Below are 27,976 nucleotides of genomic sequence, written 5' to 3'. Positions count from 1 at the left end.
TAGTCAAGTAACAGTGAACAAAAAGGGCTAAGAAGAAGGGCACCAAGTATTTAGGATTCTAAGCAGATCCTCTGTGAAAGATGATGACCCAAGAACCATGGGTGATTTAACTCACCATTTAAACGGCATGGTTTGGAATTAAAAGGTATGTATGTATGTATGTGTATCTATGTAGTCAGGAAGAAACTGGGATTATCTTGAACTAAGACCTATGGTCACCTAGGCAGCCAGAACAGGTAAGATTATGAGGCTTTTCTCTTAAAAGACAAAGGTATGCAGATATGAAATGTGCAGGAATATATAAAGGGGAAACAAACATTTTTAAGGTTTACATTTCTAAATTAAGAGAAAGAATAGAAAAATAACTTAAATGTAGCTAGAGAAACTGGCAAATCAATGTTCCAGAAAAGTCACAACAAAGCATTCTAAGCAGGAAAGTTCCTAATGAACTATATAATATATTTAATGAGGTCAAGGAAAATGACCTACAAAGGAAAATTACTACAGATGTACATGGTTGAAGGAACAAAATAGTTATTTGAAGGTGGTCATTTTTGTTTTATCTGAAAAGCAAGAAGCATATATGAGGTGGGTTGTCTGAACTAAGGTATAGGACTTAAAAAGTGAGAAAGCAAAGGGACAATTAGATTGAAGACCAAGCTGAGTCGCAAATTTGTGTCCAGCTTGGGCTACAAAATGAGACCCAAAATTTAAAGGATAACAAAAGTGACAGCAAGTAAAAAGAGGACTTCACTATCTGAGGAACTGTGGCCAGATGGCCCTGACTGAAGCAAAGAAAGCAATGCCAGCGGTTTCCTTTGATTGCGCAGACACTGTCTCTGTAGCTCCCAATCCTCTTTACTGTAATGGAAGTTGGTATAAATTGTGAAATCTGTAAATACAGAATTTTACCAAAACAAACAAACAAACAAAAACCAACCAAACAAAAAACATCAAAGAGATGCCTGATGTGGTGGTTTGAATATGCTTGGCCCAGGGAGTGGCACTATTAGGAGGTGTGGCCTTGTTAGAATAGGTGTGGCCTTGTTAGAGGAAGTGTGTCACTGTGGGCATGGGCTTTAAGGCCCTCATCCTAGCTGCCTGGAAGTCAGTATTCTCTTAGCAGCCTTCAGATGAAGATGTATAGAACTCTCAGCTCATTTACCAACAACGTGTCTACCTGTATACCACCATGCTTCCCACCTTGATGATAATGGAGCTGTAAGTCAGCCCCATTTAAATGTTGTCCTTATAAGAGTTGTCTTGGGCGGGGCGGTGGTGGTGCACGCCTTTAATCCCAGCACTTGGGAGGCAGAGGCAGGCGGATTTCTGAGTTTGAGATCTACAGAGTGAGTTCCAGGACAGCCAAGACTAGACAGACAAACCCTGTCTCGAAAAACCAAAAAAGAAAAGAAGAGAAAGAGAAAGAGAGAGAGAGAGAGAGAGAGAGAGAGAGAGAGAAAGAGAAAGAGAAAGAGAAAGAGAAAGAGAAAGAGAAAGAGAAAGAGAAAGAGAAAGAGAAAGAGAAAGAGAAAGAGAAAGAGAAAGAGAAAGAGAAAGAGAAGAGAAAAAAGTTGCCTTGGTCATGGTATCTCTTCACAGCAGTAAACCCTAAACAAAACATCTGACTAATTATATTTAAAACATACTAGAACATAGTATAAAATAAAATAACATCTGTAAAAACCATCAATCTACTAGCCCCTGCACCTTGTTGAGAAAGCAAACTTCATAAAAAAAAAAATGTTTTGCCGGTGGTGGCACATGCCTTTAATCCCGCACTTGGGAGGCAGAGACAGGCGGATTTCTGAGTTCGAAGCCAGCCTGGTCTACAAAGTGAGTTTCAGGACAGCCAAGACTATACAGAGAAACCCTGTCTCGAAAAACCAAAAAAAAAAAAAAAAAAAAGTTTTGATTTCTCCAGATTAGTTTCAGAAATCAAATACTTCTCTGAGACTATACTTTAATGATCTGTACCTTTTTTTGTTTGCTTGTTTGTTTTGTAGCCCTGTTCCTTTTTACAGTTGACAAGGACTTAATTTTCAGCCCCAATTAGATCTCCAAAGTTCTTTAGCAAAGCAGCAGCTGATTATCAGTTTAGAAGCTCTACCACACTCACTGAAACACTAGGCTGAACAAATAAAGTACATGAGAATCCAATTCCTGGAACACAGACAGATCAACCATAATGCCTATTGAGTGTTACTTTTGGCCAGGAGCTTTTTAAATGGTGAAAAAGGTGAGTCTACAGCTTTCTCAAATGGTAGCAATATAACATGGAAAAGCTGCTTGGTTTCCTAATTCTTACTGACCATCCTTGCATCAAACAAATGATTAGCACGGTATAGTAGACCACATGTATGATTGTAGCATTTAGGAGACTGAGACATGTGGATTGCCTAGAGTTTGAAGCCAACCTGGGCTACCTAGTGAGTTCAAGGCCAGCCTGTTACAAAATGAGATCCTGTCTCAGAAAAACAAACCAACCAACAAATAAATGGACTATATATCTTGTTTGTCTGGCTGCTTGCATAAAGTACTTTATAAGCCCAGTAAAGTAGCCTATACCTGTAATCATAGTTCTCTGGAGGCAAAAGATTGGAAACTAAAGGTCATTTTCCCTGGGTTCAAGGCCAGCCTGGGATACAAAAGATCCAGATAATGATGAGAAAATGAAGACAAAGAAGCAAAAGCATCAAAAGAAGTACTTAACAAGGTGATTTTGTTAACAGTAGAAATCCTTACCACAGTGACACAAATGCCCAAGTACTACTAAGAAAAATGGATGTGATAAGGAATACAATAGAACCTTAATTAAAATCAGATAAATTCAGGTCCACAGCAATAAAATTTAAAAAACAACATTTGGTATGTAAATAACTGGATTGTAACCAATATACTAGCATAATGTGTTATTTAAAGTTACTTATAAATACATTCATATGTTATATATACAAACACATGACTTTCCAAATATATGCAGTCTTCCCGTACAAATATAATGAGAAAGGAAAACAATGAACAGCAGAAAATTAGTAAAACACTCATGAACCTAGAACTAATTTGTAATATTTACAAATTACATATTTTAAATACACCTGTCTAAAACATTGTCAACATTCTTCAAGCTCAGAAAGGTAGCATATTTCACATCTATCTCAGCATTCAGGAGGCTGAAGCAGAGAGGATTTAGAATTTTTTAACAATGATTTAATTAGTTTTGTATATAGTGGTCATTAAAAGATAACCCATTCAAAAAATGTTTCGATACTCTAACATCCTTTGCCATTCATTTATTACAAATAAATCCCTGCCTGCCATAAAGCAGAGGTAGATTGCACGTGGAGCATCGTAAGTAAAGTTAATACCTATCCTAATGCAGCCTCTGAGCAATGCCACAGAGCAAGGTACCAGTTAATGGCACATATGAATAAGTCTGAGGTAAAGCATGGGCAACCAGAATTTCTAAATATATTATCTTCCTAAAGATATTTTAAGCCCTTTAGGGGAATTTCTACAGTGTGGATTTAACTTCTGTATAAAGTAGTACCTTAAAAAAATTAAACTGAAAATCAGACTTGGCTTAATAAAAACACTAATTTATTACCATCTACAAATAATCTTAAGAAAAATATTCTGCATAAAAACTAGGTGGCCTAGATTGCCTTGCACATTGGCATTCATCTTTTTAACTACTCAAAGCAGTTTAACATGTTGAGTTCAGCAAAACTGCATTCATTTGATCCGATCATACATTCTAGCTTTTACACTTTTTAACTTCTAAGCTCACTAGGCTCAAATTCCAAAATAATCTATTTTATCAATATTTATCCAACATTTCATTATATGACATATTGTGATTGATGGCACAGAATGAGTCTTCAATAAATACTTTGTCAATCAAAAAACAATTTCACCAACAAGTGAAAAAACATACAACTTTGGATAAATGGCATAAGAATACCATTTTATCATTTAGCAATGGAAGCTTTTTGTGAAACCAGTTACTTTTAAATAGATCAAGAATTAAATGAAAATAGCTTCCGCCAAAAATCAAGTGGTTTTTATGCTGGGGAGAGAGATCATTCTGATGTTTTATCCTATAAAGATAATGATTAAAATTGGAATATAAGTGAAAATCCCAGCACAAAGGCAATCCCAAAACTATAATTACATATCTACTAAAGTCCATTTCTTCCTGATAGTTGTCCTAATACTAGAGAAAGGTCATATAAGCATTTTACAACTAACAGAGCACACTTATTGGGCTGGCCTTTTGCTCCTTGAATGCATACCAGAGATACAAAAACAGGAAAGGGGCTATTGGATTCAAGTTACTACCCAAAAAGAAAGAGTTCTGTTAGGCCAAAAATTGCTACAGAAAATTAATACATTTACAAAGCATGATTTGCCCCAATATATGTATTTTACCTAGCACTCTTAACATTAACTAAAATGAGTCAGAATTTATCTACAAATAACTTTTGAAATGATTAGAATTTTTATTTTTTTAAATAATTTTTAATTGCTTTTATCTTGTATAATCCAACCATTATACCCTTCCCTGTGTGCCCTCCTTCAGTTCCTCAGCTCATTCTTCCTTACCCCGGTCTCCAAGAGGGCATTCCCACCCCACCCCAACCCCAGACCCACCAGGCCTCCCCACTCCCTGGGGCTTCAAGTCTCTCAAGGGTTAGGTATGTCTTCTCCTACTGAGGTCAGACCAGGCAGTCCTCTGATGTATATGAGTGTGAGAGGTGTGGGGGGCCCTTGGGGTGCTCATACCAACTCATGTATGCTGCCTGATTGGTGGCTCAGTGTCTGAGAGATCTCAGGGGTCTGGGTTAGTTGAAACTGCTGGTCTTCCCTATGGGGGTCACCCATCTCCTCAGCTGCTTCTAGTCTTTCCCTAATTCAACCACAGGGGTCCCCGACTTCAGACAATTGACTGGGTGTTAAGTATCTGCATCTGTTTCAGTCAGCTACTTGTTGGGCCTCACAGAGGTCAGCCATGCTAGGCTCCTGTCTGTAAGCACACCATAGCATCAGTAATAGTGTCACATCTTGAAGCCTCTCCTTGAAGTGGATCCCAAGTTGGGCCATTCACTGGACCGCCTTTCCCTCAGTCTCTTCTCCTTTTTAGTCCCTGCAGTTCTTTTAGACAGGAATAATTCTGGGTCAGAGTTTTTGACTGTGGAATGACAACCCCATCCCTCCACTTGATGCCCTGTCTTTCTACTGGAGGTGGACTCTACAAGTTCCCTCTCCCCACTTTTAGGCATTTTAATTAAGGTCCCTCCCTTTGAGTCCCAAGAGTCTCTTACCTCCCAGGTCTCTGATACTTTCTAGAGGGTCCCCCAGCATCCCACCCCCTGAGATTGCATATTTTCATTCATTCTGCTGGCCCTCAGGTCTTTCCTCCTGTTTCCCATGATTAGAATTTTTCAACCAATAGTCATTTCATCGTTGTGTCCCAGAATTAGAAATTCTTAGCATATATAAAAACACATTTGCCAACTTCAGTTAGATCAACATCAGGATTTATCAAAACTCTCCATCATCACCAAATTTTAAAAATATCTTTACTTTTAGGTACTATAAAATAATGCAAAAAAAAATCAAATGAAATATCATCAATTCCACAAAGTTGGGGAGAGGTAAGCACTTATAGAATTAAGCTTTATATCCCAAATATTTACTCCGTTATTTAAGCCTGCCCCTCTGAAGAAATATCTACACTCTTGGTTACCAACTGCAAGTAAAATAGAAACTTCCACAGTGTGACTCTAATCAGCTGAGTTCACTCATTTCTCACACAATGAACAGCTTTTGTCTCAGAAGAACATATGGGTTCCCCTTTTTAAAAACTTGATTCTAGATGAAGCCAGTCCCAATAAGAAAAAATATTGGAATGCTTCAAAAAATGGCATGTCATCTTTGTGCAGGGTCACACTAATCTTTTCTCTATATCTTTCCAATATTAGTATATGTGCTCCCTAAGTGAACATGAGAGGATTAATAATTTGAGGCCAGCCTGAGCTACATAGTCAGTTCCAGGCTCACCAGGGCCATATATTAAGGCCTGTCTCCAATAAATAAAAGATAAATTCTTCAAGTAAAATTATTAATGATCGAGTGCCAGCATTTAAATTTTTCTCTCCATGCATTTTAAAACAACTGAATCACCAAGTTTAGAACTAGACATAGGGTGATTTTTTTCTTAACATATTTTAAAATAACATCTTGAATTAAGCTGTACATTACTGGCATCTTATTTCTCTTAGGCAATTCCACTTGGCAGAATCACTAAAAACTCCAGTTATGTACAACTTCCAAGCCAGGTTAATAATAACGTTGAACTATATTCATCTAAAACAACAAAAGTGTCAGCTGATATAACAAGAATGAATTTAACTCAAAAAGACTCTGTGTGCAGCAATACAAAAAGTAAAATCCTAGCAACAGAACCATGGGGCAGGCGCTAGGAGTCTTTAAGGGGTTTCATGTCAACGACAAAACCCACTTTTGCAAATGGCTTCATCTATCTATTTCTACAGTTTTGTAAGTAACATCACTTTTTTGTTTCACTGAAAGTGGGATTTCTCAGAGTAACTTGGTACTTTCTTTCATCTCTTCTACCACAAAGTGTATGAAAAAAAGAAATCAATCTAAACATCCTTGTAAATTAAGCCCTACCTGGCAGCTGGGCGCAGACCAAGAATGCCGACAATGTTTAGTGTTTGCTGTTAATGTTTGTGCAAGAGTAAAGAAGTGGTTCTTTACTTCATGAAATCAGAAAAATAAAAAACAGACAAAAGATAAGTAAAAAGGAGAGAAGAGAGGAGAATGAAAATGGGAGAAAGAGAAGGAAAGAGAGAAGGGAGAGGAAAAGGGAAGAACAAGGAAGAGAAGAGACTAGGAAAGAGGTAAAGGAGAAAAAAACAAAAGTAGGGAAGGAGAGGGGGAAAGGGAGAGGAAAGGGTGGTGAGAGGCAGAAGATACCAACGGAGAGCGCACCCTTCTTGCCTGTGTCCTCTAGCTAGGCCCCACCTCCAAAATAGTGCCACCACCTGGGCACCATGCCTCATAATAGTGGAATTTCTAGGGTCACTTTATGTATAGTGCTTTCCACTCAGTAAAAGCTGCCCTGAGCACAGGGCTCAGGCAACCATAGCTACAACAAAGCTCTTCAGAAGTTCAACACTTATAAGGAATTCATATTTACTTTGTAAACAAACAAAAAAAAATGGAAAAAGTTCTTTTCAATTTCTGTGTGCCCATGCACAAACTCTTAGAAGCTATCTATACTGCTAACCAGCAAATGAAAAATAAGCTCTATTAATCACAGTGCTAAGATGACGAGTCTAGCAGAAAATACTGACTTTATAGAGACGCAGCCCAGTGGTACTGCCACTTATCATTTATGAAACCTTAGCTCAGTCTGATTGTTCTTCCACGGGGATATATGAAGAGAGGGAGAAATGGAAGCAGGCAAGCAAGCAAGCAAGCAAGCAAACAAGCAAACAAGCAAGCAAACAAACAAACAAACAAACAAACAAATCTGAGTATGGAACTATAAACTTCAATAAAATCACCATGTTAAATTACCTTGCTAGTTCACAAAAGAGACACTTTTAGCTTGTTTTACAAACATGGTTTTTCAGTAGGGTTATGTTTTAACATTTATTGGCATGTTCTTCCACAAGCCAAAGGATATCTCTGTATATGTGTACGCTAATAAGACTAATATAGCAACACAAGTGCCTAATACAACAGACTATTTACTTACAATCTAAGTAAGAGACAATATGCTGAGACCAAAAATGATTATCCACACCTAACATGGCAGAAACTTAAGAATGGGTTCTGGATCAGCAGAAATTAGATTTAAATCTTCTCTGCCACATACTGACTGACTGTGATATTAGACGCAGCTACCTAGAAAATGATCATATATTTTCAATACAATGTGTTTTTCTCATAATCCTTTGTATATTCTAAGAATTTATAAAACAGGGGTTGGAGATATGGTTCAAGGGTTAAAAGCACTAGATTCCTAGTACCTACATGGTGGCTCACAATCATCTGTTACTCCAGTCTTAGTGGGTCTGCACATTCTCTCCTGAACTTCAATGGCACCAGGATATGGTGCCCAGACATAACATACATACATACAGGTAAAACACTTCCATGTATAGAATAAAATAATCACACTACTAATAGTCTTAATTTAAAAATATTTAAATGCTTTTATCTGAGAAGCAGTATGGGTTTACCAGGACACCAAAAAAATAGTTTATAGGGAAACCAATTAAGAATGCCATTCTCTGATAGGATTCCACAGAGAAAATATGTGTCTAGCCAAGAGACAAGCTAGAGACACAGTGTGAAGGAAGACTATAAATTTGGGATGGTTGCAAAAAAAAAAAAAAAAAAAAAGCTTAATTTTTAAATTGAGTAATTAATTTTGTGGTACTGGAAATTAATCTCAGAGATCCTTAAACACGATAGGCAAATGCCCTCCAATAATCCATATATATACCCTTGGCTCAACACTGATTCTTAATGGTAGTTTGGAAATTTAAGCTAGTAAAAAGAAAAGTAAATTCAAATGATTCTGATCTATATCTTTTTCCCTTCCTCCTTTCTGATCCTCCCCCACCTTTCTCTGTACCACTGGCATTTAGATCTATGTTAAAACTACTTCTGAATAAACAAAAAATTTGTTTGAAACAAAAGATTTCCTGCTGTCTTCACAGGTAATTCAAATAGATTTTAGCTTGCTTTACAAACATGGTTTTCAGTAAGGTTATATAATTAAAAAAATAAATAAATAAAAAAGGTATTCTCAGCCATTGTGGTTCACAGGTCTTTCATCCCAACTTCGGGAGATAGAGACAGAATAATCTCTGTGAGTTCCAGGTCAGCCAATGGCACGGAAAGAGACCATGCTTAAACAGACAGACAGACAGACAGACAGACAGACAGACAGACAGACAGAAAGATATCCTCCTTTTTCAGGTGTGCCATTTCTGTTTTTCTTTCAGATTAGCTTTTTTTTCCCTTCCATTCTCTCATTTTCCTTCTCTATATTACTATTTCATATCAAATTCTTCAAACATGAATCTATGTTAATAAACTGTAAAGCATAATAACTGTAAGTCATTTCTTAAAATGTAACAATGGAATGTCCTCTGCTCTAAGAAATGGGCTTTCCTTCTTTCTGTAATGCCGTTTTTGTCCTAGTTATAATTTCTATGTTGGGATGATGCTTTTTTCCTCTTCATAATTTAACTGTTTACATTTGGGTAAAAACTGTATAATACTTAAGAAAATATTTTAGTGTAAAAGCAAGCAAAACCCTTTCCTAGACATCAGTTTTTAAAATAGATCTACCACTCCTTTACATTCTTGAAAACAAAGAGTCATTTTTCAAACAGCATAAAGGCAATATGCCAGCTGTGGTTTCTCCTTGGTGCTAACACCACCAAGCAAGTCTTAGGGGTGAGACTTTGAAGAACAGGCTAACTTGAAAACCATACATCTTAGAGTTACTCATCTGACTCATTTCATATTTTTCTATTACATTTTGTTAAGATTTTCTTTTTGAAAACTCACATGGCTTTCTGTTACTACAAGAGTACTCGATTCACATCACGAAGGTCATTTCCTCCTTGTATGAAATATAGTGCCCCAACACTTGGTTCTGCATGCTGATGAGTTAAACAGCTACTGAACACCAAAACAAGAATTGGTATACAACTGAAATTGTCAATATAATTTTAAGGACTTGCAAATTTCTTCGAGACCAATAATTTTTAGTATAAATCAGAAATATTTTAAGGAACAGCCACCTGAATTAAGCATTCGCCTAAGGGAAGCACTTTTCTTGAGGAAGGGATCTAGAGAGCCAAATATGTGATAATAATAAACATTTACTTATGCACTCAGTAACCTCTGAGGATCACAAACTATATTCAACTAAGTCATAATTTAGAATATCACATATATTATCAGTATCAGAACAAACAAGAACATTTCCATACAGGATCTATGATTTCTATATTAAAGAATTACAATGGATTTGACCTATGTAAACTATCAGTTTCTCAGAAGCCCAAGTTAAAAAAGCAAGAAAGATTCTAATGCATAGCTAAGCTGCAGTAAAACATTATTAGTGTGTGTTTCTCATTCCAAACTACTACAAATAAGATAGGAGACAGAAGACAAGTCGACATAAGACCAACTGGTACCAGAAGACAACGAGGCTGTTTTCCTGCAAACAGTTATTTGATTGTTCATGCTATGCCTTCAGAAAGCTAAACAATCTTTCCTCTGAAATTTTAAGTTAAAATGTGAAGACATGACCAGGTATTCAACTGGAGAATTCAGCAGAAAGAAAATATAAACTCTCAAAGGATCTTACCCACATGTAACAAAATAGTAAGGCTAAGAAATAATTAATTAAAAAAATCCAACCTAATTAGTTAATCATAACATTTTTATGCTGGACTTGTAAAATGCCTGAGGATAATATTATTGCTAGTTATTTCTGTTTTTTAGTTAAATCTGAATTTTTATGCATGATGACATTTGGTCTGTTGCTACATATTGTAATGTGGACTCCTGAGACCTGGTTGCCCCAGAGATGAGAGAAGAGTCCACATGTAGACCCAAGTGACACTTTGTGACCTTGCCCCCAAGTTATTTCTGATTGGTAAATAAAGATGCCTACAGCCTATAGTTGAGCAGATTTGAGATAGACAAGACTTGATGTTCCTGGCCTTGATGTGAAGAAGACCACGAAGGGAGAGAGAAGAAGACAGAGGAGGAGAAAAGACACCATGGATTAGGAATCCAGAAAGCATGGCCCTGACAGCTCACCAATTGAAGAGCAGCCCAGATGAAACGAAATAGATAATAACTCAGGGCTATCCATAGGAAAGTAAATTCTAATAGTATAGAGGGTAGATATCTGCCCAGCTCTAGTACTGATTAAGGCTTATTGTAAATAATAAAAGTTGTGTGTCTTTTACCTGGGAAATGAATGATCAAAGGCAGGGTAGAAGCCCCAGATTGGGATTAAAAATTTCTACAACATATGCCAGTAATTTTAGTTGTATATATATTTAAAATTAATGTGAAAAAACTAAATTCAGTAAATACTTAATTATAAAAATGTCTAACTTATTTGTAGGACATTATTACCAATCCAAAAATGTAACTTCTGAGACACCTGCTATAATACTTAAGGAAACCCAAGCTCTAGAGAAAATACTATCTAAACTTGTCTGCTGCTATGAAGCCAGAGAAGAGGCCAGTAGTTACAACAGCTAGAGGTAAGCAAGAAATCTATTTAAAAGATGGATGGTAGCATCAGAGATTTATTTATGGCACTGGAGTTGTTCAACATCACTGGTGATAGTTAGTAACTCTATGCATCTGGTCATGTGCAACATTCACACAACTCTAGTCAAAGTATGTACATGCATGTTCATAGTAGCACCAGTCACAAAAACCAGAAGGTAGAAAGAAAGTTGTCCCAATATTCACCAGTGACTGGGTATATACAGACTTATACAGAACATAATAGAACATTCAACTACAGAAGTAAAGCACTGATACATGCTACAACACGAATGAACAGTGAAGTCATTCAAAGGAAAGTCAAGACATAAAAGGTCACAAGATTCCATGTTTATATAATATCCAAAATGGGTAAATCCAGAGAATGGAGATTGGTAGTTACCAGGGTGCTTTGAGGGGAAGAAAAAGAGAAACCCCTGGATGCACTTGAAGTTTTACTTTGCACTAACAAAAATGTTTGTAACTAGATAAGAGGACAGTTACTTTACATTGTGAATATACCAAATGCTACTGAACTGTTTAGTTTATTGCAGTTAACTTAGGAGAATAGGCAGGGGATTTCCCCAGGTTTGGGACTAGCCTGAACTAGACACTGAATTTCAGGTGAGCCATGCCTGTATAGCCTAAACTGGTCTCAAATAATAATAATAATAATAATAATAATAATAATAATAATAATAATGACGATAATGATAATGATGTAGCAGGAGCTGATAAAGTCCTGGACTTATACCTACCTTATGACCTATAAATTCAATCTGAGCTAACTATTTCAACAGATATGCCCATGTTACTAGAGTGGCACCTCAAAACCACCTTAAAGACCTACAGACCAAATCAGTCACATGCCAAAAGACTACCCTAGAAGACTGAGATGAATTCAGAGAGGATAATCCAAAGGATTTGTAAAGAGGGCCACCGTGATTCACTCTAGGAAGAAAAGCACTATGTACTCTTTTAAAATATCCACAGAATCTCAGCCATTAGATGCTAGGTTCCTTGGGGCTAAAGATCTTGTTTTGGATTGAGGTTAAGTTCTAAAGCAAGCAATCTTACTACTAAACATCTTATATACATCATATATTGTGCTTTAACTAGAAAAGCAAAAATCTCTCAATTTCTCCATTTTAAAATTATGCATAATTATTACCTAATGATAACGTGACAACTCATTATTTCCTCTGTAAAGGCCCCAGAAAACTCCCTCTAAACTGTGACATATCAATATAAGACATGCGGTTAAAGGGCTAAGAAATAGATGACATCTTTCAAAGAAATGGTGCTGGATGAACAGGAAGAATTAAATTTTATAATAGGAAGTGCAAGAAAGACTGAGTATTTTTTCATGACTATTAAAAGTAAAAGAAACATACACAAAGAATACATAAAATTTTATTACATGAAATTTTAGATAGATAAAATTAATCTACAGTGACTGAGAAAGCAGACCAGAGATTTTCTTGGGGGAAAATCAGAAGTGATTATTAACTACAAAGGAGTATGGGGCACTTTGGAAGTAAATCAATCCTGTTATGACTGCAGTAGTTGTTACACATTTTTAAAATGCATATGTGTGTGTTTGTTCACTTGTATGTGGGGTTGTGTTTCCTGGCATGCATGAACACATGTGTGATGCATGTGGAGGACAAAGGACAACCTGTGTCATCCTCAGTAATACTGTTTGCCTTCTTTGAGACAGGTCTCTCACTGGCTTAGAGATCACCATCCAGCCCAGGGATCCATCCGCCCACCTGGCTGTCCTGGCACCCACCTGGCTGTCCTGGCACCCACCTGGCTGTCCTGGCACCCACCTGGCTGTCCTGGCACCCACCTGGCTGTCCTGGCACCCACCTGGCTGTCCTGGCACCCACCTGGCTGTCCTGGCACTAGGAATACAAACGCACCACAGTTCCAAACATTTTCAAGGTTGCTGAGGGTCAATCTCAATCCTCACGTTTGTGAGGCAAGCAAATTACAGACTGGGCCATCTCTGAAGCCCCAATGTATACTACTGTAAAATATACTGGGAAATTGTTTCAACTTAAGTAAAGTTAGGATGGCGATGTAGACACAAAACTGACTATAATAAAGGAAAAGGTTTATACTCAGGAATTCTCAAAAAAAAAAAAAAAAAAAAAAAGAGGTATATCACTTTCCACATTTGGCAAATAAAGTGCCAGGGTGGGTTAGAAGGTAAGACACAGAGAAGAAAAGTGGCCAGTCCCTTTAATGGCTTCAATGGGGGAGAATGGACTAAGTAAAGTAAGGCAAGGCTGGCTAGCTTGAGTAACTTCAGCAGTCTCTAGAGTATGGCTGAAGATCCTAAGTTGTATTATTCCTGGCTCTGGGGTAATTACAGCAGGATACAGGCAGGATAAAAGGAGGAGTTGGGGATTAAGGTCGACTGGTTTGCATATTTGGAGGGGGAAGTTGTTATTGTTTAGTTTTTCACTTTACCACTGAAGTATAGCATCAGTCCCTGGGTGTATTTGTAAGATACAATGATTCCCAGAGACCTACTATAGTGCAAAAGTAAAACAAGACCAAAATAAGGTAGCAGTCATAAAAATGAGAAGCCAAATTTCTATTCCATAAGGGAAAAGTATATAAATCCAAAGCATTTCCTGACCAATTTATCAGAAAAGAAGAAAATACTTAATACCCCCAAGTCATTAGAGCCATTTAGCTGGTTTCTAAGACTCTAGAGACAATGACTCTCCCTCCTTTTCTGAAAGAACTACTCTACAACCTAGAAACCACATCATATGCGTTCTTGTCAACATTCTTCACATATACCTCCTGATCACTGAATGAAAGTTTCTTTACTACAATACACACAGGGGAGTGTGTATTGAAATAAACTAGCCAGAACATGACAAAAGACAGGACCAGAGGAAGAAAGGGATGAAGAGGAAAAGAAACTAAACAAGAGCTTAATACAAGGTTTCCTTCTGATTTAAGGTCTACTGTAGGCTCTGTTGCCCTCTAAGGCAACTTCCTTCACAAAGGTGTTAGGGATTGGACTGTTTCCAGAGGTGATGGCATGAAGAACTCACACTACCCTTCCCATCTTAGGTCTAGACACAAAACAAGTGAATGGTATTTATAGCCACAGTCATACTGTGACAGTATCCCAGAGTTGGGAAATAACAGAAATGTATATGAAAATCCTGCAAGAAATAATTGTCTTGGAACATCTAGCCAAAGGATATGAACTTTTTCTACTTCACTAAAAAGGCCAGATAGATAACTTACTTCCTAAAGTCCTTGTACCAATTTATACTCCCATAAGGAATATGCAAGTGTTCTCGTCACTCCACATTCTTGCTAATATCTGGTACTAGTCCAAAATTTTGGTCTTTGCGAGCTAATGTCAATGTATGCAGCACTCTTTCCCAAATTAAGTTGGCTGTAGTATTGGCAGACACATTTAATCTATCCAATGTTAAGAAAACATCCTTCTAAATTTGCTAAAAACTTTTTTCTTTTTACAACAAACAAAAGCTGAGTTTTATCAAATAAATCTTTTTTCAAATAATCATATAGTCTTTCTCCTTTAATAAATAACGGTAACATACAGTTCAAAATGAAAGAATGTTAGACTAAAAATCCTTCTAACAAATAAGTTTTATTTCACTTTACAGAGAAAGAAAAAAACATCGAAATTTTACTGGGTAAACTATAAAGAAAAAGGCTTATTTAAGTTCACAGTTCAGGTAATAATAGGGTTCTTGTGGGCAGAGCCCCAAGGCAGTACAGGACAATAGACAGAATGTATCTCCTTTGATATTTTCTTTCTCTTCTTAAAAGTTTAATCATAGCCGGGCGTGGTGGCGCACGCCTTTAATCCCAGCACTCGGGAGGCGGAGGCAGAGGCAGGCGGATTTCTGAGTTCGAGGCCAGCCTGGTCTACAAAGTGAGTTCCAGGACAGCCAGGGGCTATACAGAGAAACCCTGTCTTGAAAAACCAAAAAAAAAAAAAAAAAAAAAAAAGTTTAATCATGTAGCCTCCAGACTGATGATCTTATCTAATATTCTAATCACCTTCTTAAGGCCACGCCTCTAAAACCATAGTTGGGTTAAATTCTATCCTTACAATATGCCAAAATACTGATTAAACTCCAGCAGGCATTTCAGAAAGGACAAGCCATGTTCCAACTATGTAGTGTGCATGTGCTTTCTCTGTCCACCCCTCCTCTCCTCTCCTCTGTTCCCTTTCCCTCCCTCACCCCCTCTCTCCAGACACCTGTTAGGCCAACAGTTCTCAACCTGTGGGTCATGACTCTTTTGTTGGAAGGGTAAAGTGACCCTTTCGGGGGGGGGGGTAACCTAAGACCATCAGAAAACAGATTATGATGGTCTTAAAACATTATGATTCATAACAGTGGCAAAAATAAAGTTATAAAGTAGCAATGAAAATAATTTTATGGTTGGGATCACTACAACATGAGGAACTGTATTAAACAGTCACAGCATTAGCCAGGTTGAAAAACACTGTCTTAGGCACTGGGAAGATTATATAATTTCTGAAATGTCTCTGATGAGCTCCTTCATCTATAACATGAGGAGCTATTATTTAGTTTGTTTAGTTGTCTTGAGTAGTAAGTAAATGAGTACAATTCTCTACAATCCTTAAAATTCTGCTTGGCACATATATACTAACTGATATGACAAATATTAACAACAGAGGCTGGAAAGATGGCTCGGCAGTTCAGAGCACAACTGTTCTGCAAGAGACCTGAATTTGTATCCCAGAACCCACATTAAGCAGCTCACAACCACCTGTAATTGGAGCTCCAGTTCCCATTTTCCTTGGCACCTGCACTCTGGTAGACATACCCCATTCCCAATATACTTAATTTAGAAATTTAAATGTTAACAATGTTCTCTTACCTTTCAGATTTGTAAAAAGGTTACATTTAAAATTGTGATTATTTATACCTAAGCTTGATCTCTGGGGGAAGGGGACAGGTTCATCTATTTTAAACAAATAATTTTTAGTTTCTTTTTTTGTTCTTTTAATTCTCTCCTATGCAATCATTCCTAGTTCATTAATTTGACTCTTACAGCTTTACTAATTCTATTTTCTTTGGATTTGTTTTTCTAACATTAAGTAGAACACTCAACTCATGCATGTATATTACATCAAATAAATGGTTTTTAGTTTTTAAGAGTTTTGTTACTTGTTGGTTTTTGAGCCTGAGCATTACCATGCCCAGCTCTGAAGTAATTTGTAGTCTCCACTTTTCTGCTACTTGATCTTCAATAAGTAGAAGAAATATGTCAAAATCACCTATCATAATAATAAACATGTCATTTTTATCCATTTTGTTTTATGTGTTTTTATTTTATTTATTTTGGTTCTTTTTGTTTTCAGATGAATTTTCTCTATGTACCTCTGGTAGTCCTAGAACTGAGAGAAATCATCTCGCCTCTGACTCCAGAGTAATGGAAGTGTTGTGATTAAGACATGGGCCTCCACACTAGGCTGTTTTGTGTAGTTCTAAAACATGCTGTAACTGACTAGCAAATAAAACTGTATTTACCATAACTAATGTTTTTGTTTTTTCTGCTTTATATGCTATAACTAAATCTACTTTCTTTTTTGTGTGTGTGTGTTTAGATATCTTTTCTTAACCCTTTGTTTCTAATCTTTCAGAACTTAATGTATCTTGAAAAAAAATTTTTTTTAAGTATCCCACATTACAATTTATAGTAAATAGCATACTGTTGTAGAAGCTTTAAATTACAACTCTGTTACAGGTTACAGCTTTCTTGTGGAGACAGGGGCTCCTGAGTGCTGAGATAATAGACATTACCATGTCCAATATAACCTTAAAAAAAAAAAAAGACTATGACTTTATCAAAATGTTCACAAACTGGGCTGGGGGTGTAGCAATGTTACAGTGGCTGCCTACTCTATATTGAGGTCAATCCCCAGCACGGCAAAATAAACAAGCTTAAATAAAATCCTCTCTTTGGATTTTCAGGTATGGTTTAGCAATGCAAGGACTCTACATTAGCAAACTAGGTAAAAAGAAAATGCATGGGTGGTGGGTATCTACTGTCAAGTTTGACTTCTTTATTCTGTGTTAGCATCAGCCTTCACACAGAACAGATATGTCTTTGCTTTAGAAAATGTCAAACATCACATTCGAGGTCATTAAGGAGAGAAAGAAGCTTGTAAAAGCAGGTCCTTGGAAATTAAAAATTTGATAGTTGAATTTAAAACACTTGCATAATTCACTACAAATAATATTTACGAAAAATTCTAGAAGTACAATGTAAAGGTGATCTGACAGAAATCAGGAAGAAGGCTGGGCAGTGGTGGTGCAGGCCTTTAATCCCAGTCAGTACTGTAAGGCTAAGGCAGGTGGATCAAGGCCAACCTGTTCTACAGAGCTCCAGGACAGTTAAGGTTACACAGAGAAATCTTGTCTCCAAAAGCTGAGAGAGAGAAGGGGTAGGGGAAGAAATTGGGGGAAAACAAAACAAAACGAGAAACCCAATAGGGTTTCCATAAAGGAAGCTCCCCTTGAAAATCTTATGAACAACCAAATCCAAAAAAGTGATGAAATTGTGAAAATCATGTAAGAACATTCCCTAGAATGAGATGCCTCCAGACAGAAAAGATGAGTATCAGTATTAATCTGTAGAAATCTCCAAACAAAACTCAAATTAGATTATTCTGAATTATTAGAAAGAAAATTTATAAAAATCCTGTATCTTTTGTGATTTCTCAGCTACAATATTGGAAGCCATAAGACAAGAGTAATATCTTCAAATTTCTAAATTAAAATGATTTTTATTTAGATTTAGAGTTTTGTGCATGTGATATGTGGTTGGCCAGAGGTTGGCACTGGGTGTCTTCCTCAATAGAGTTCTACCTGAGTTTTTGAGATAACGGTCTTCTGAACCGGAGGCTCACTGATTATTCCACTATCCTGCGGGGCCTTCCTGTCTCCATCTCACCAATGATGGTATTACAAGCAAATGGCACTGAGGCCAGGTTTTTACATGAGTCTTGAGTGTACATGAACTCAGGTCCTCATGATTAGGTGACAAGCACTTTACTGACTGAATCATCTCTCTGGCCCTTCCTTCACTTTAGAATCCTATAACCATCAGACTGCCAAGCAAACATAAAAGAATTAATTTTTAGGTTTGCAAAATCTTGTTTCTTTGACAAAAAACAATTTCTATTCTATTCTGCATTCTTATAGTTATGTAGTTGTGGCTTCTAAAACTACACATCTAAACTAAGGATAAACCCAAAATATAAAAACTAATAGCATATCCATGAGGCTTGTGTGAAGAGGCTACATTTGATTTACCTCATTAACTTCACAAGGTGCATTTTCCTGATAAAAATGGAAACCTTTAAAAATTATATACAGATTATAAAGAAACTTATGTTAAAAAAAAAAAGGCCAACAACCTCAAAGTCCTATCCTCCAAATACAGCATCAATTGTATAATCTGAGTTCATCATCTCATCTACAAATTTTGATTCAATGCTGTCACTCCAACCTCTACAATTAGAGAGGTAGGAGAAGCACATGACACAGCCAACCACATTTGGAATGGCTTGGAATAGAATGCTACTGTGTCAGAGGACACTCTGTATCAGGCAGTGAGCATACAAGGAAACAGGTCCCTGGAGCTCTGGAGGTGTCCTTCCAAAGCCAGGTTCTGCTCCAGCTCCCCAAAAGGTTCACTTGACAACCATACTAGGCCTAAGGGTCAAGAATGTTTAAAAGGGGGGGGGGGAATGTTTGTAAAAACCTTATGTGTTTTTAAACTCTAAATTAGCATTCTTTTACTCAGTCATCAATACCGGATGTCAGGGATGACATCAGGAAATACACTATTATACTACTCTAATTGTTATGGGAGGCATAGTAGAAGGTAGCACAATCAATTCCAACAAATGGGGCTATCCTTATCCTAAAAAAGAAAAATAATGAAAATTTTCTTTAAATTAGTAAACAATATCAAAGAAAAACTTGCTTAAATCATTTATCCAATATTATCAAGCAAATAAGTAGGAATAATTTTAACTAAATGAAAACTTTTTTAATTCCATAATTTAAAATGTTTTTATTTCTTAATTTTTTATAGTTTGAGAATTTCATTCATACATGCAATATATTTCAACAGTTACTTTTTTTCATTCATTATTTAGTGACTATCTTCTTAAGCCAGGCACCAAAAGTAAACCAATTAGAGGCTATGCCCTTATACAACTTGAAATCTAGTGAGGATATGGACACCAGGGAATGCAATTACATCACAAGAAGGGAACAGCAGAGGACTAGGGATGTGGCTCTGTCCTAATATGTGTGAGGACTAGGAACCCATCTCCAGCTTGAGAAGAAGAAAAGGAGAAGAAGGGAAAAGGAGAAACACAAATTCTATTACACTTTTTGTTTTATATTCTGAAACTGGGTCTTACTATGTAGCCCTGGCTGGCCTAGAATTCACAATGTAGATCAGCTGGGCCTCAAATCTGCAGGAATCCTCTTGCCTTTGCCTCTGCCTCTTGAATGATGTGATTATAGGTATGGATCGCTATTCCCTGTTCTAAAGCTTTAAAGGAAAGTATGAAGGCGAGGAGATGACTCAGTTGGGTAAGTGCCTGTTGTGCACACATATGGCCCTCAGTTCAACCCCTACCACTCAGGTAAAAAGCTGGAAGCTGCAGCATTCACTTGTAACCTCAGTGCTTTGGGAGAGGGGAGAGTTGGAAATATTCAGAGACAAAAGGATTGATTAGTAATACATGTTCCAGGCTAGCCTGTCTAAAAACAAACAAAATAAAGAAGCAAACTTATATTAGTTCTTCTGCTGTTGCTCTGATAAAATACCACAAGACATACACTTATAGAAGAGTTTGTATTTACTGTTCCAGAGAGTAAAGAGGCCATCATGGCAGGTAAGCAAGTCAATAAGCAGCAGGTACAGCAGCAGCAGCAGGAAGCTCAACTATCACCTCTTTAACAAGCACAAAGCAGAGAGAGAACTGTTAGTGGGCACCCTCAGGGATGTACCTCCTCCAGCAGGCTTACCCTCTTAAACCTCCCCAAACAGCACCAGCACCTGGGGATCACACGTTCAAATGCCTGAGCCTATGGAGGACATTTCTCAGTCGAACCTTGAAAACTCCAAAATCAAATAACAAAAAGAGAAACATGGAAGAGGGAAGAGGAGTAGGAGGAGAGGGAGGGAGGAATCTGGGGAACAAGGGTTTGGGGGTAAAAGGTGGTATCTCAGCTACACTTGGTGTGAGACCTGCTAGTATACTAGCTGCGGGTATACTACCACAATCAGGAAAACTCCACCAGCCTCGGCACTGCTTAAGGTCTAAGGCAACTGGGCCAATCATGGGTAATTTCACTGGTTATATTAACAGCACAGATTCTCTAAAACTTTTGCTAGAAAATTTGGACTACAGTCTGTCTGCTCCAAGAAGTGATGTCAGAAAGAGCTAGCAGCACTGCATCTAAGACTTCATGATGATAAAAAGAATGAAGCCTGAGGACTTTGCAATTGAACACTTAGAACTCAATTTGAAAATCAAGCAGAACAAAGAAACCTTTAATCATTGCATGATATTTCCCAAAGCTATCTATACCAACAAATATCACTGGGATAAGACTCTAAATGCAGGTCAAATACATCACCTACAACTCAACTCCCCTACCTTCTTTTTTTAAACTATAAAGTGCTGAGATTAATTTAGCTTGGAGAAAGTCAAGAAGGACATGCAGAAAGATCCATGAAGAGGGAGTTAGCAACAAAATTCCTGCTACAGACAATAGGGGTAAATGTTTCTAACTGTGCTAGATAGTTTTATGTCAACTTGACACAAGCTAAAGTCATCTGAGAGAAGGAACGTCAATTAAGAAAATGCCTCCATAAGATCAGGCTGTAGGCAAGCCTGTAGAGCCTTTTCTTAGTGATTGATGGGGGAAACCCAGCCCACTGTGTGTGATGCCATCCCCAGACTGGTGGTCCTGGGTTCTATAAGAAAGTAGGCTGAGCAAGCAGTACTCCTCATGGAGCAAGCCAGCAAGCAGTACTCCTCATGGAGCAAGCCAGCAAGCAGTACTCCTCATGGAGCAAGCCAGCAAGCAGTACTCCTCATGGAGCAAGCCAGCAAGCAGTACTCCTCATGGAGCAAGCAGTACTCCTCATGGAGCAAGCCAGCAAGCAGTACTCCTCATGGAGCAAGCCAGCAAGCAGTACTCCTCAGTGGCTCCTGCCTCCAGGTTCCTGCTCTGATTTCCTTTGATGATGAACTGTCATGTGGAAGCATGCACTGAATAAACCCTTTCCTCCCCAAGTAGCTTTGGTCATGGTGTTTCATCACAGTAACAGCAAAAATAACAAAAACACAGAAAACTCTCTTTTGAATAATTATTTCTTATAAACACTTAAAATAACCTTCTTCACCAAGTTAGTTTTTTAAGACAAAAATAGTTAAAGCAACCCTTTTCACATGAATACAGTTACTGGATTTACATGCAATTTTTTACTTCCATTTTAAAATGCTTAATGGAAAGAATACAAAGCAAAATCTTCTAAACAGTGCCTTCATTCTCAAATTCTTTAGATGACCTAAATAAATTGCCATTTCCATTCTATAATGACTCTGGGCATGGTGGCATAGGTCTGTAATCCCTTCCTCTGGACGAAGGCAGGAAGACTGACTTTGAAGTCAGTTCAACTGAGGCCAGCTTGAACAAAATAGTAAAGCCTCCTCTCAAAAGAAAAAAATATCGTTCTACAAGTGTCTGAAAAATATCCTAAGCTCATCTCCAGTTCAAGAAACAGATGAAGCAAGCCCACAGGACTCTGTTTAGTAGGGACCATCCTAAGATTGAAAAATAGCAGAAAGGCAGCAGTTCCTGGCTATCTTTTCTAATGGGTTAGCCATAAAAGACAATATAGAAACATATTTATGGCTTCTTTGTCAAATGTATCTCCTATAACAAAGTGCCTCTATGGCTAACCACTACTGGGCCTTGTACACTGATTGCTCTAAAAACTGCCTCTTGGAAATAGGTAGTTGCCAATGTCTGTGCCTTTGTGTGATTTAACAATTTAAGGAGCTGGAGAGATGGCTCAGAGGTTAAGAGCTCTAGCAGCTCTTCCAGAGGACTCAGGTTTGATTTCTATCACCTACACAACAACTAACAACTATCTGTAACTCCAGTTCTGTGAAATTCATGTCCTTTTCAGAAGGCACTGCATACATATGAAGGCAAAACACACATGCACATAAAATAAATATTTTTCCAAAAAGTGACTTAACAATATAAGCTGACTAGCATGTGAACTTATGCTCACATGCACAAACACACATAAATTTTGGTCAGTCAAACTGACTACTGCATACACACATACAATTTCAATCACTCCAAACTCCGGTCACATTAAAAAAAAAAATTTTGGCCAACACCTAAGGCAAAAATGAAAACAATGCAATATTACTATATACCCCATAATAGTTATAAATAAAGACTAAAAAAATTATTAGGGGCTAGTGAGATGGCTCAGAGGTTAAAGGTACTTGCCACACAAGCTTAGTGATCATTCCCAGAATTCATGGAAAGGTTGAATTCATTCACAGGGTTGCCCTCGGACCTTCACAAATACACTGTGGCTCATGTACGCCCCTCACACATCCTACACACACACACACACACACACACACAGAGAGAGAGAGAGAGAGAGAGAGAGAGAGAGAGAGAGAGCAAGAAATAACATTTAAATTAAATGTCTAATTGGTTAAGATAGTTATGTTTCTTATCACAATAAAAATGTATTAACTTTTTAAAGGGTAATCTAAAATACTGAAGAGATCTGTTATAAAAGTAACCTTAATATATTGCTACTGCAACTATAAAACAAGTATGTTTGAAGAAGTTTGGGAACTTTTTAAAAAATTAAATAAAACTCTGCACATGAGCCAGCAGCTCTACTGCTCAGTATCTATACCCAGAAGAAACAAAAATTATTTCTAATTAAAGATCTATACACAAATATTCACAGAAGAATTGCTCAAGTATCTTTTATCTGAGGAGTGAATAAACAAATTGTGAGTTGGACAGATGACCAAATGGTTAAAGTGCTCGCCCAGCAAGTGTGAGGACTGGGAGTTCAGATCCCCAGAAATCCAGAAATGCCAGGAGGGCATTCCCTGTCACTTGTCAGTCCAGGTCCATTAAGGCAAAGCAAGATGGTTTGCCAGAGCAAGCTGGGTAGCAAGATCAGAATCATAGGAACCTCTGGGTTTGACTACAAGACCCTGACTCAATAAGTAAGATGGAAGGTCAGTCCAAGTAACATCAAATTCAGCGAGCACACGCGTGCACACACGCAAAAGAATAAATACACATGAGAGAGAGGGAGAGAGAGAGAGCGAGAGAGCCCAAGAGCAAAAACAAAAGGTATGCTATATCTGTACAATAAATCACCTACTTAAAAGATGAATGGAACTACTAAAAAGGCAACATCGTAGATACATCTCAATAAACATTATTGTGGGTAAAAAGAAGCCAGACATGTGGCTATGGAAGTCATAAAATCACATTTATATGAAATGTTCAAAAAGCCAAAATATAACAAAAGAAAGCAGACCAAATTGTTCTTGGGTGAAAGGGGGTTAAGGACTGTGGAAAAGGAGGGAGCACAAGCTGACAGAACGAATGGTTGTGAAGGTTCAGTGGAGTGCTGAGTATAAACTGTGTTTGTCTGTCAGCCCTCATGGGACAGTAACCTTCCCCGTGTATTCATCTTTTATTGTATTTTAATTATATATCAAGGAAATTTTAAAAGCTGGATTAATTAGATCTCAAGTCACTAGGTATGTGATCCAGAATTCTCATTTTCTCACATTACACTTGTACACATCTTGTTTTCAAAGCAAGTTTTCACGATGAACTGCAGGTATTGGGCTTCCACGCTGGAAAAAGGATTATAAAGTCATCTCTACATTGCTACTTGCTCTATCTCACAAGGTTACTGTGAAATGAGATAACTGATGGGAAAGTTCTTTGGCAGCAGTAAAGTCTTACACAACCATATAGAACACTTACTCAAAAAGTAGATTTTGGTCACATTAACAAATTGAGACTCTTGTAATCTTGGTTACCCAAAGTCAGTCTCTGCACAGAAATAGAAACAGTGGTCTATTCAAATGTTATCTTTTAAATCTCTCTCCAGAGGCTGCTTCCCGGGTCTCTGGTTTTCCTAGGTGTCCCGGTGTATTATCTGGTGTTATCTGCACTTTCGCTTTTCAAAGGAAAAACAACTGTCAGATGACTACGGCACAAGACATTTACTTCCCATTACGAAGAAAAGCCACTGCCATGAAAATTCTTTTGTTAAGCTTGTTTCCAAAACGGTAACTGACCTTTTTCTCCCATTAAATATCAGTTAAATTACTTGCCATTTGATATTCAATCTCACACATTGTTTCCTGATGGGATCTGTATTATTGACAGCGTGGATAATTTGAAAAATATTAAAGCCTCTAAGACTTATGTAGTGCAGTCATCTGATACTTGGGCTTGCTGCAAAATTTGACACTGTTTCCCTTTTACTATTACTGTACAACTGAGTTCTCGGCCATACAGCCAAGTTTGTCTGATATGTGACATTTGGCCTAGTTACATGCGAAAGTTTCCATAGCGCATTATGGAAGACAAAACAATATCTTCTTCAAATACAATTCCACGGCTGAATTTAACCATTGAGCTAAGCTTCTATATATCTGACAATTCTAAAAAGTTACTGTACCAGCAACAGGTACTGCAATCAGAAAGAAACAAAGCATGCAATCACAAACAAACACACACACACACACACACACACACACACACAGCTACCGTTTTCCATTTGCAAGAAACTCCTTTTCAGTAACAGGTGTAAGAAGGGAAAGAAAATTCGACAGTAAGTTCTACCGCAAGTCCTCCTCGAGTCTGGTCAGTAGTAACCCTAACCACTTCGGTTTCGCATTTCTCCTTCGATAACACTAAGGTCGCTCGGCAAGAGAACTGCACAGCTCCAATTTTAGTTTCCAAGAAGCCTGACAGACCGCCAGCCTGCCCACTCGCTCCTCCAGCCTCCTCAGTGCTCCGCAGGTTGGCCGAACGCGCGACAGTCTGCACAAAGCCACCCGAGGGCTGCGGATCACAGGGAGACAGCAGCTCCCGGCCGGGCCCCGGAGGCCTGCGGTGAGGTCGCAGCCCGGGCAGCGTGCGGACCGACAGCCTCCCGAGGCCGCCGTGCTGGGGCTGGGGACGCGGCGCGTGGCGCGGGCGGGGCATAAACAGCCTAGCGAAGAGGGCAGGGGACCGCACGCCCCGCCCGAGGCCGCGACCCCTCGGGGGCCCGCGACGCCTCACCTGAACGCGCAGTCCGGGTCGCGGGCGTCTCGTCCCGGCGCGCCTAATCCGCTCCGCTTGCTGAAGAGCTTCTGGAACAGGGTGGGGGCCATGCTGGCCGCCGCAAGACTGGGGTCGCTCGGCTGGGAGCTCGCAGGAGGCCCCCCGCTCCTACCGCCACCCCGCCACCCCCATGGGCGCCTCAGTCATATGACAGAAATTAGTCACTTCAAACGGCCACGGCGCGCGGGGCGGAGCGCGAGATTGAGGTCGCGGCGATTGGCTGGCGACGAGCCGTATCACGTGGCAGCAAACTGAGCGGGGGGCGGGGTGGGGGTGGGGAGGCGGGGCCGCCTGCCATTGGCTGGCTCACGGGTCCGTCACGCGGCCTCTCACGGGGCGGGGCGTGCGAGGGCGCGCGCGGCTGGGTGGCAAGAGAAAGCCTCTGGGACCCAGGCCCGCCTCTGACCCTCCCAAACTGCTAGGGCTCTAGGAGGAGACCTAGGTCTGTGACTTGAGGTGCGGTTTCCATTGACGCCCGCACTTAGTCTCTAGGAAGATCTAGCGACTGGGGGCTCAGGCTCGATCTCCTTGGTAACCAAAAAGATCACAAGCAAAACCAAGAGAGGCAAGCAGCCGTAAAAAAAAAAAAAAAAAAAAAAAAAAAAAAAAGACATCTATCTAAAAATATCTAACCCTTTATGCTAAGTATTTAGAATTTGAAAGACTGCGGTTAAAGAGCTCAGTAGTTAGAGGCCCTGGGTTTGATCCTCATCACCAAACAAGAAGTTTAGCAAAATGTCTAAGAGAGACAATCAGAACTTCCATGAAACAAAGCTGTATATCTTTAATATCTGGGTATGAGGAAAGGAGGAACTGTAACATTGTTACCAAATGGCAAGACTGCTCTCAAAACGGAAAATACAGCTCACGAACATCCTTCCAGTCTTATCAAACCATCAGTGTTCAGATCAAATTCGTCATCCGTTTACCAGGATGAGGGATTTCGTACAGTGGAATGAAGTTCTCTGAGAAATGTGGATGAATGTGGGGAAATACTGGTGTATGTTTGCAAGGGTAGACAAAGACGCTTGAGAATTTCACTTAGCTAGACATAGGAACCAAATCTTTAAGAAGTTGTCAGCTGATCTGCAGTTGAAAAAAAATAAATAAGTAGCCCTTATTTACATGGGAAAAAGAAAAAATGCCGGGCAGTGGTGGCACACGTCTTTAATCCCAGTACTTGGGAGGCAGAGGCAGGCAGATTTCTGAGTTCAAGGTCAGCCTGGTCTACAGAGTGAGTTCCAGGACAGCCAGGGCTACACAGAAAGATCCTGTCTCGAAAAAACAAAACAAGAAAACAAAACAAAAGAATAAAAGAAAAATTAGCAGGATATTTTTATATCGTTAATAATTTATCACTGGTCAGCATGTTGAGCTGTTACAACATGTTACAAAGTCTCATGTTACAAGACTTTTTTATATTTATTGAGACAGGGTCTCTTGCTGGCCTGGAGCTCACCAAGTAGTGTAGGATGACCTTTCTGCTTCATCTTCTTTGACAGCACAAGAATCACAACCTTGCATTCCTTTGCCCATCCTTGAAGTAGATTCTGGGAATGGAATGCAGGTCTTCTTGTTCACACAGCAAGCACTTCATCTCCAGAGCTGCCTTCTGAAGGTGTTGGAGGAGGAGGGAGAAGTCTCCAGTTCACTCTCCTGTCTCCACCGCTCCAGTACACAAGACATTTAAAAAGCACTAATTATAGATAACTAAAACGAGAATTTGCAGCCAAGCAGTGGTGGCATACACTCTTAATCTCAACACTCTGGAGGCAGAAGAGGGTGGATCTCTGTGAGTTTGAGACTAGCCTGGTCTACAGAGTGAGCTTCAGGACAGCCATGGCTACACAGGGAATCAAAAAATAAATTTGCTCATTGCACAAATTTAAGTTCTGTATACTGGGGATCAACATTAACAACAGAAAAGTTAATTTTATAAGCAAGAAGACTGTAAATGGTAAGGTAATTGCAGAAAGTGATTAGTGTTACGCAATTAATGAACTAAACAATGAAATTATGTCACAGGAAGGTCTTTCTGAGAATGTAGTGCAATAGTTAGATTTTATTCATAGGTCCTTTGTAAACTGCTCATTTCAAAAGTTCCTGGGTATGGTGGTTTGAATAAAAATGGATCCCATAAGTTCATACTCTTG

At 38.6% G+C, this 27,976-nt stretch overlaps 1 protein-coding gene, 1 long non-coding RNA gene and 1 other non-coding gene across 6 annotated transcripts in view; all 3 read right to left on the bottom strand.

The window, feature by feature from the left end:
• Positions 1-26,063, bottom strand: part of Fnip1 (folliculin interacting protein 1) — an 80,135-nt gene extending 54,072 nt beyond the window's left edge. The window contains exon 1 of one of the 4 annotated variants that reach the window (XM_006532849.4): positions 25,782-26,063. In XM_006532849.4, the coding sequence (XP_006532912.1) occupies positions 25,782-25,873 (92 nt within the window). In that variant the 5' untranslated portion in view covers positions 25,874-26,063. The remainder of the gene's footprint in view (positions 1-25,781) is intronic. The other 3 variants (XM_006532847.4, NM_173753.4, XM_006532848.3) reach the window with 3 other exon arrangements.
• LOC115487771 lies at positions 1,979-25,775 on the bottom strand. Its single transcript, XR_003949675.1, has 2 exons — positions 25,263-25,775; positions 1,979-24,539 (listed from the first exon to the last, which is right to left on the bottom strand). It is a non-coding gene; the product is annotated as an uncharacterized LOC115487771 (long non-coding RNA).
• LOC115487859 lies at positions 5,901-6,006 on the bottom strand. The gene has a single exon (XR_003949890.1). It is a non-coding gene; the product is annotated as a U6 spliceosomal RNA (small nuclear RNA).
• Positions 26,064-27,976: the final 1,913 nt, after the last annotated feature.

Source organism: Mus musculus, chromosome 11, assembly GCF_000001635.26.
Source record: "Mus musculus strain C57BL/6J chromosome 11, GRCm38.p6 C57BL/6J".
Lineage (NCBI taxonomy): Eukaryota > Metazoa > Chordata > Mammalia > Rodentia > Muridae > Mus > Mus musculus.
The sequence above is the reverse complement of the archived record's forward strand: the minus strand, read 5'-3'. Positions and strand labels throughout refer to the sequence as shown.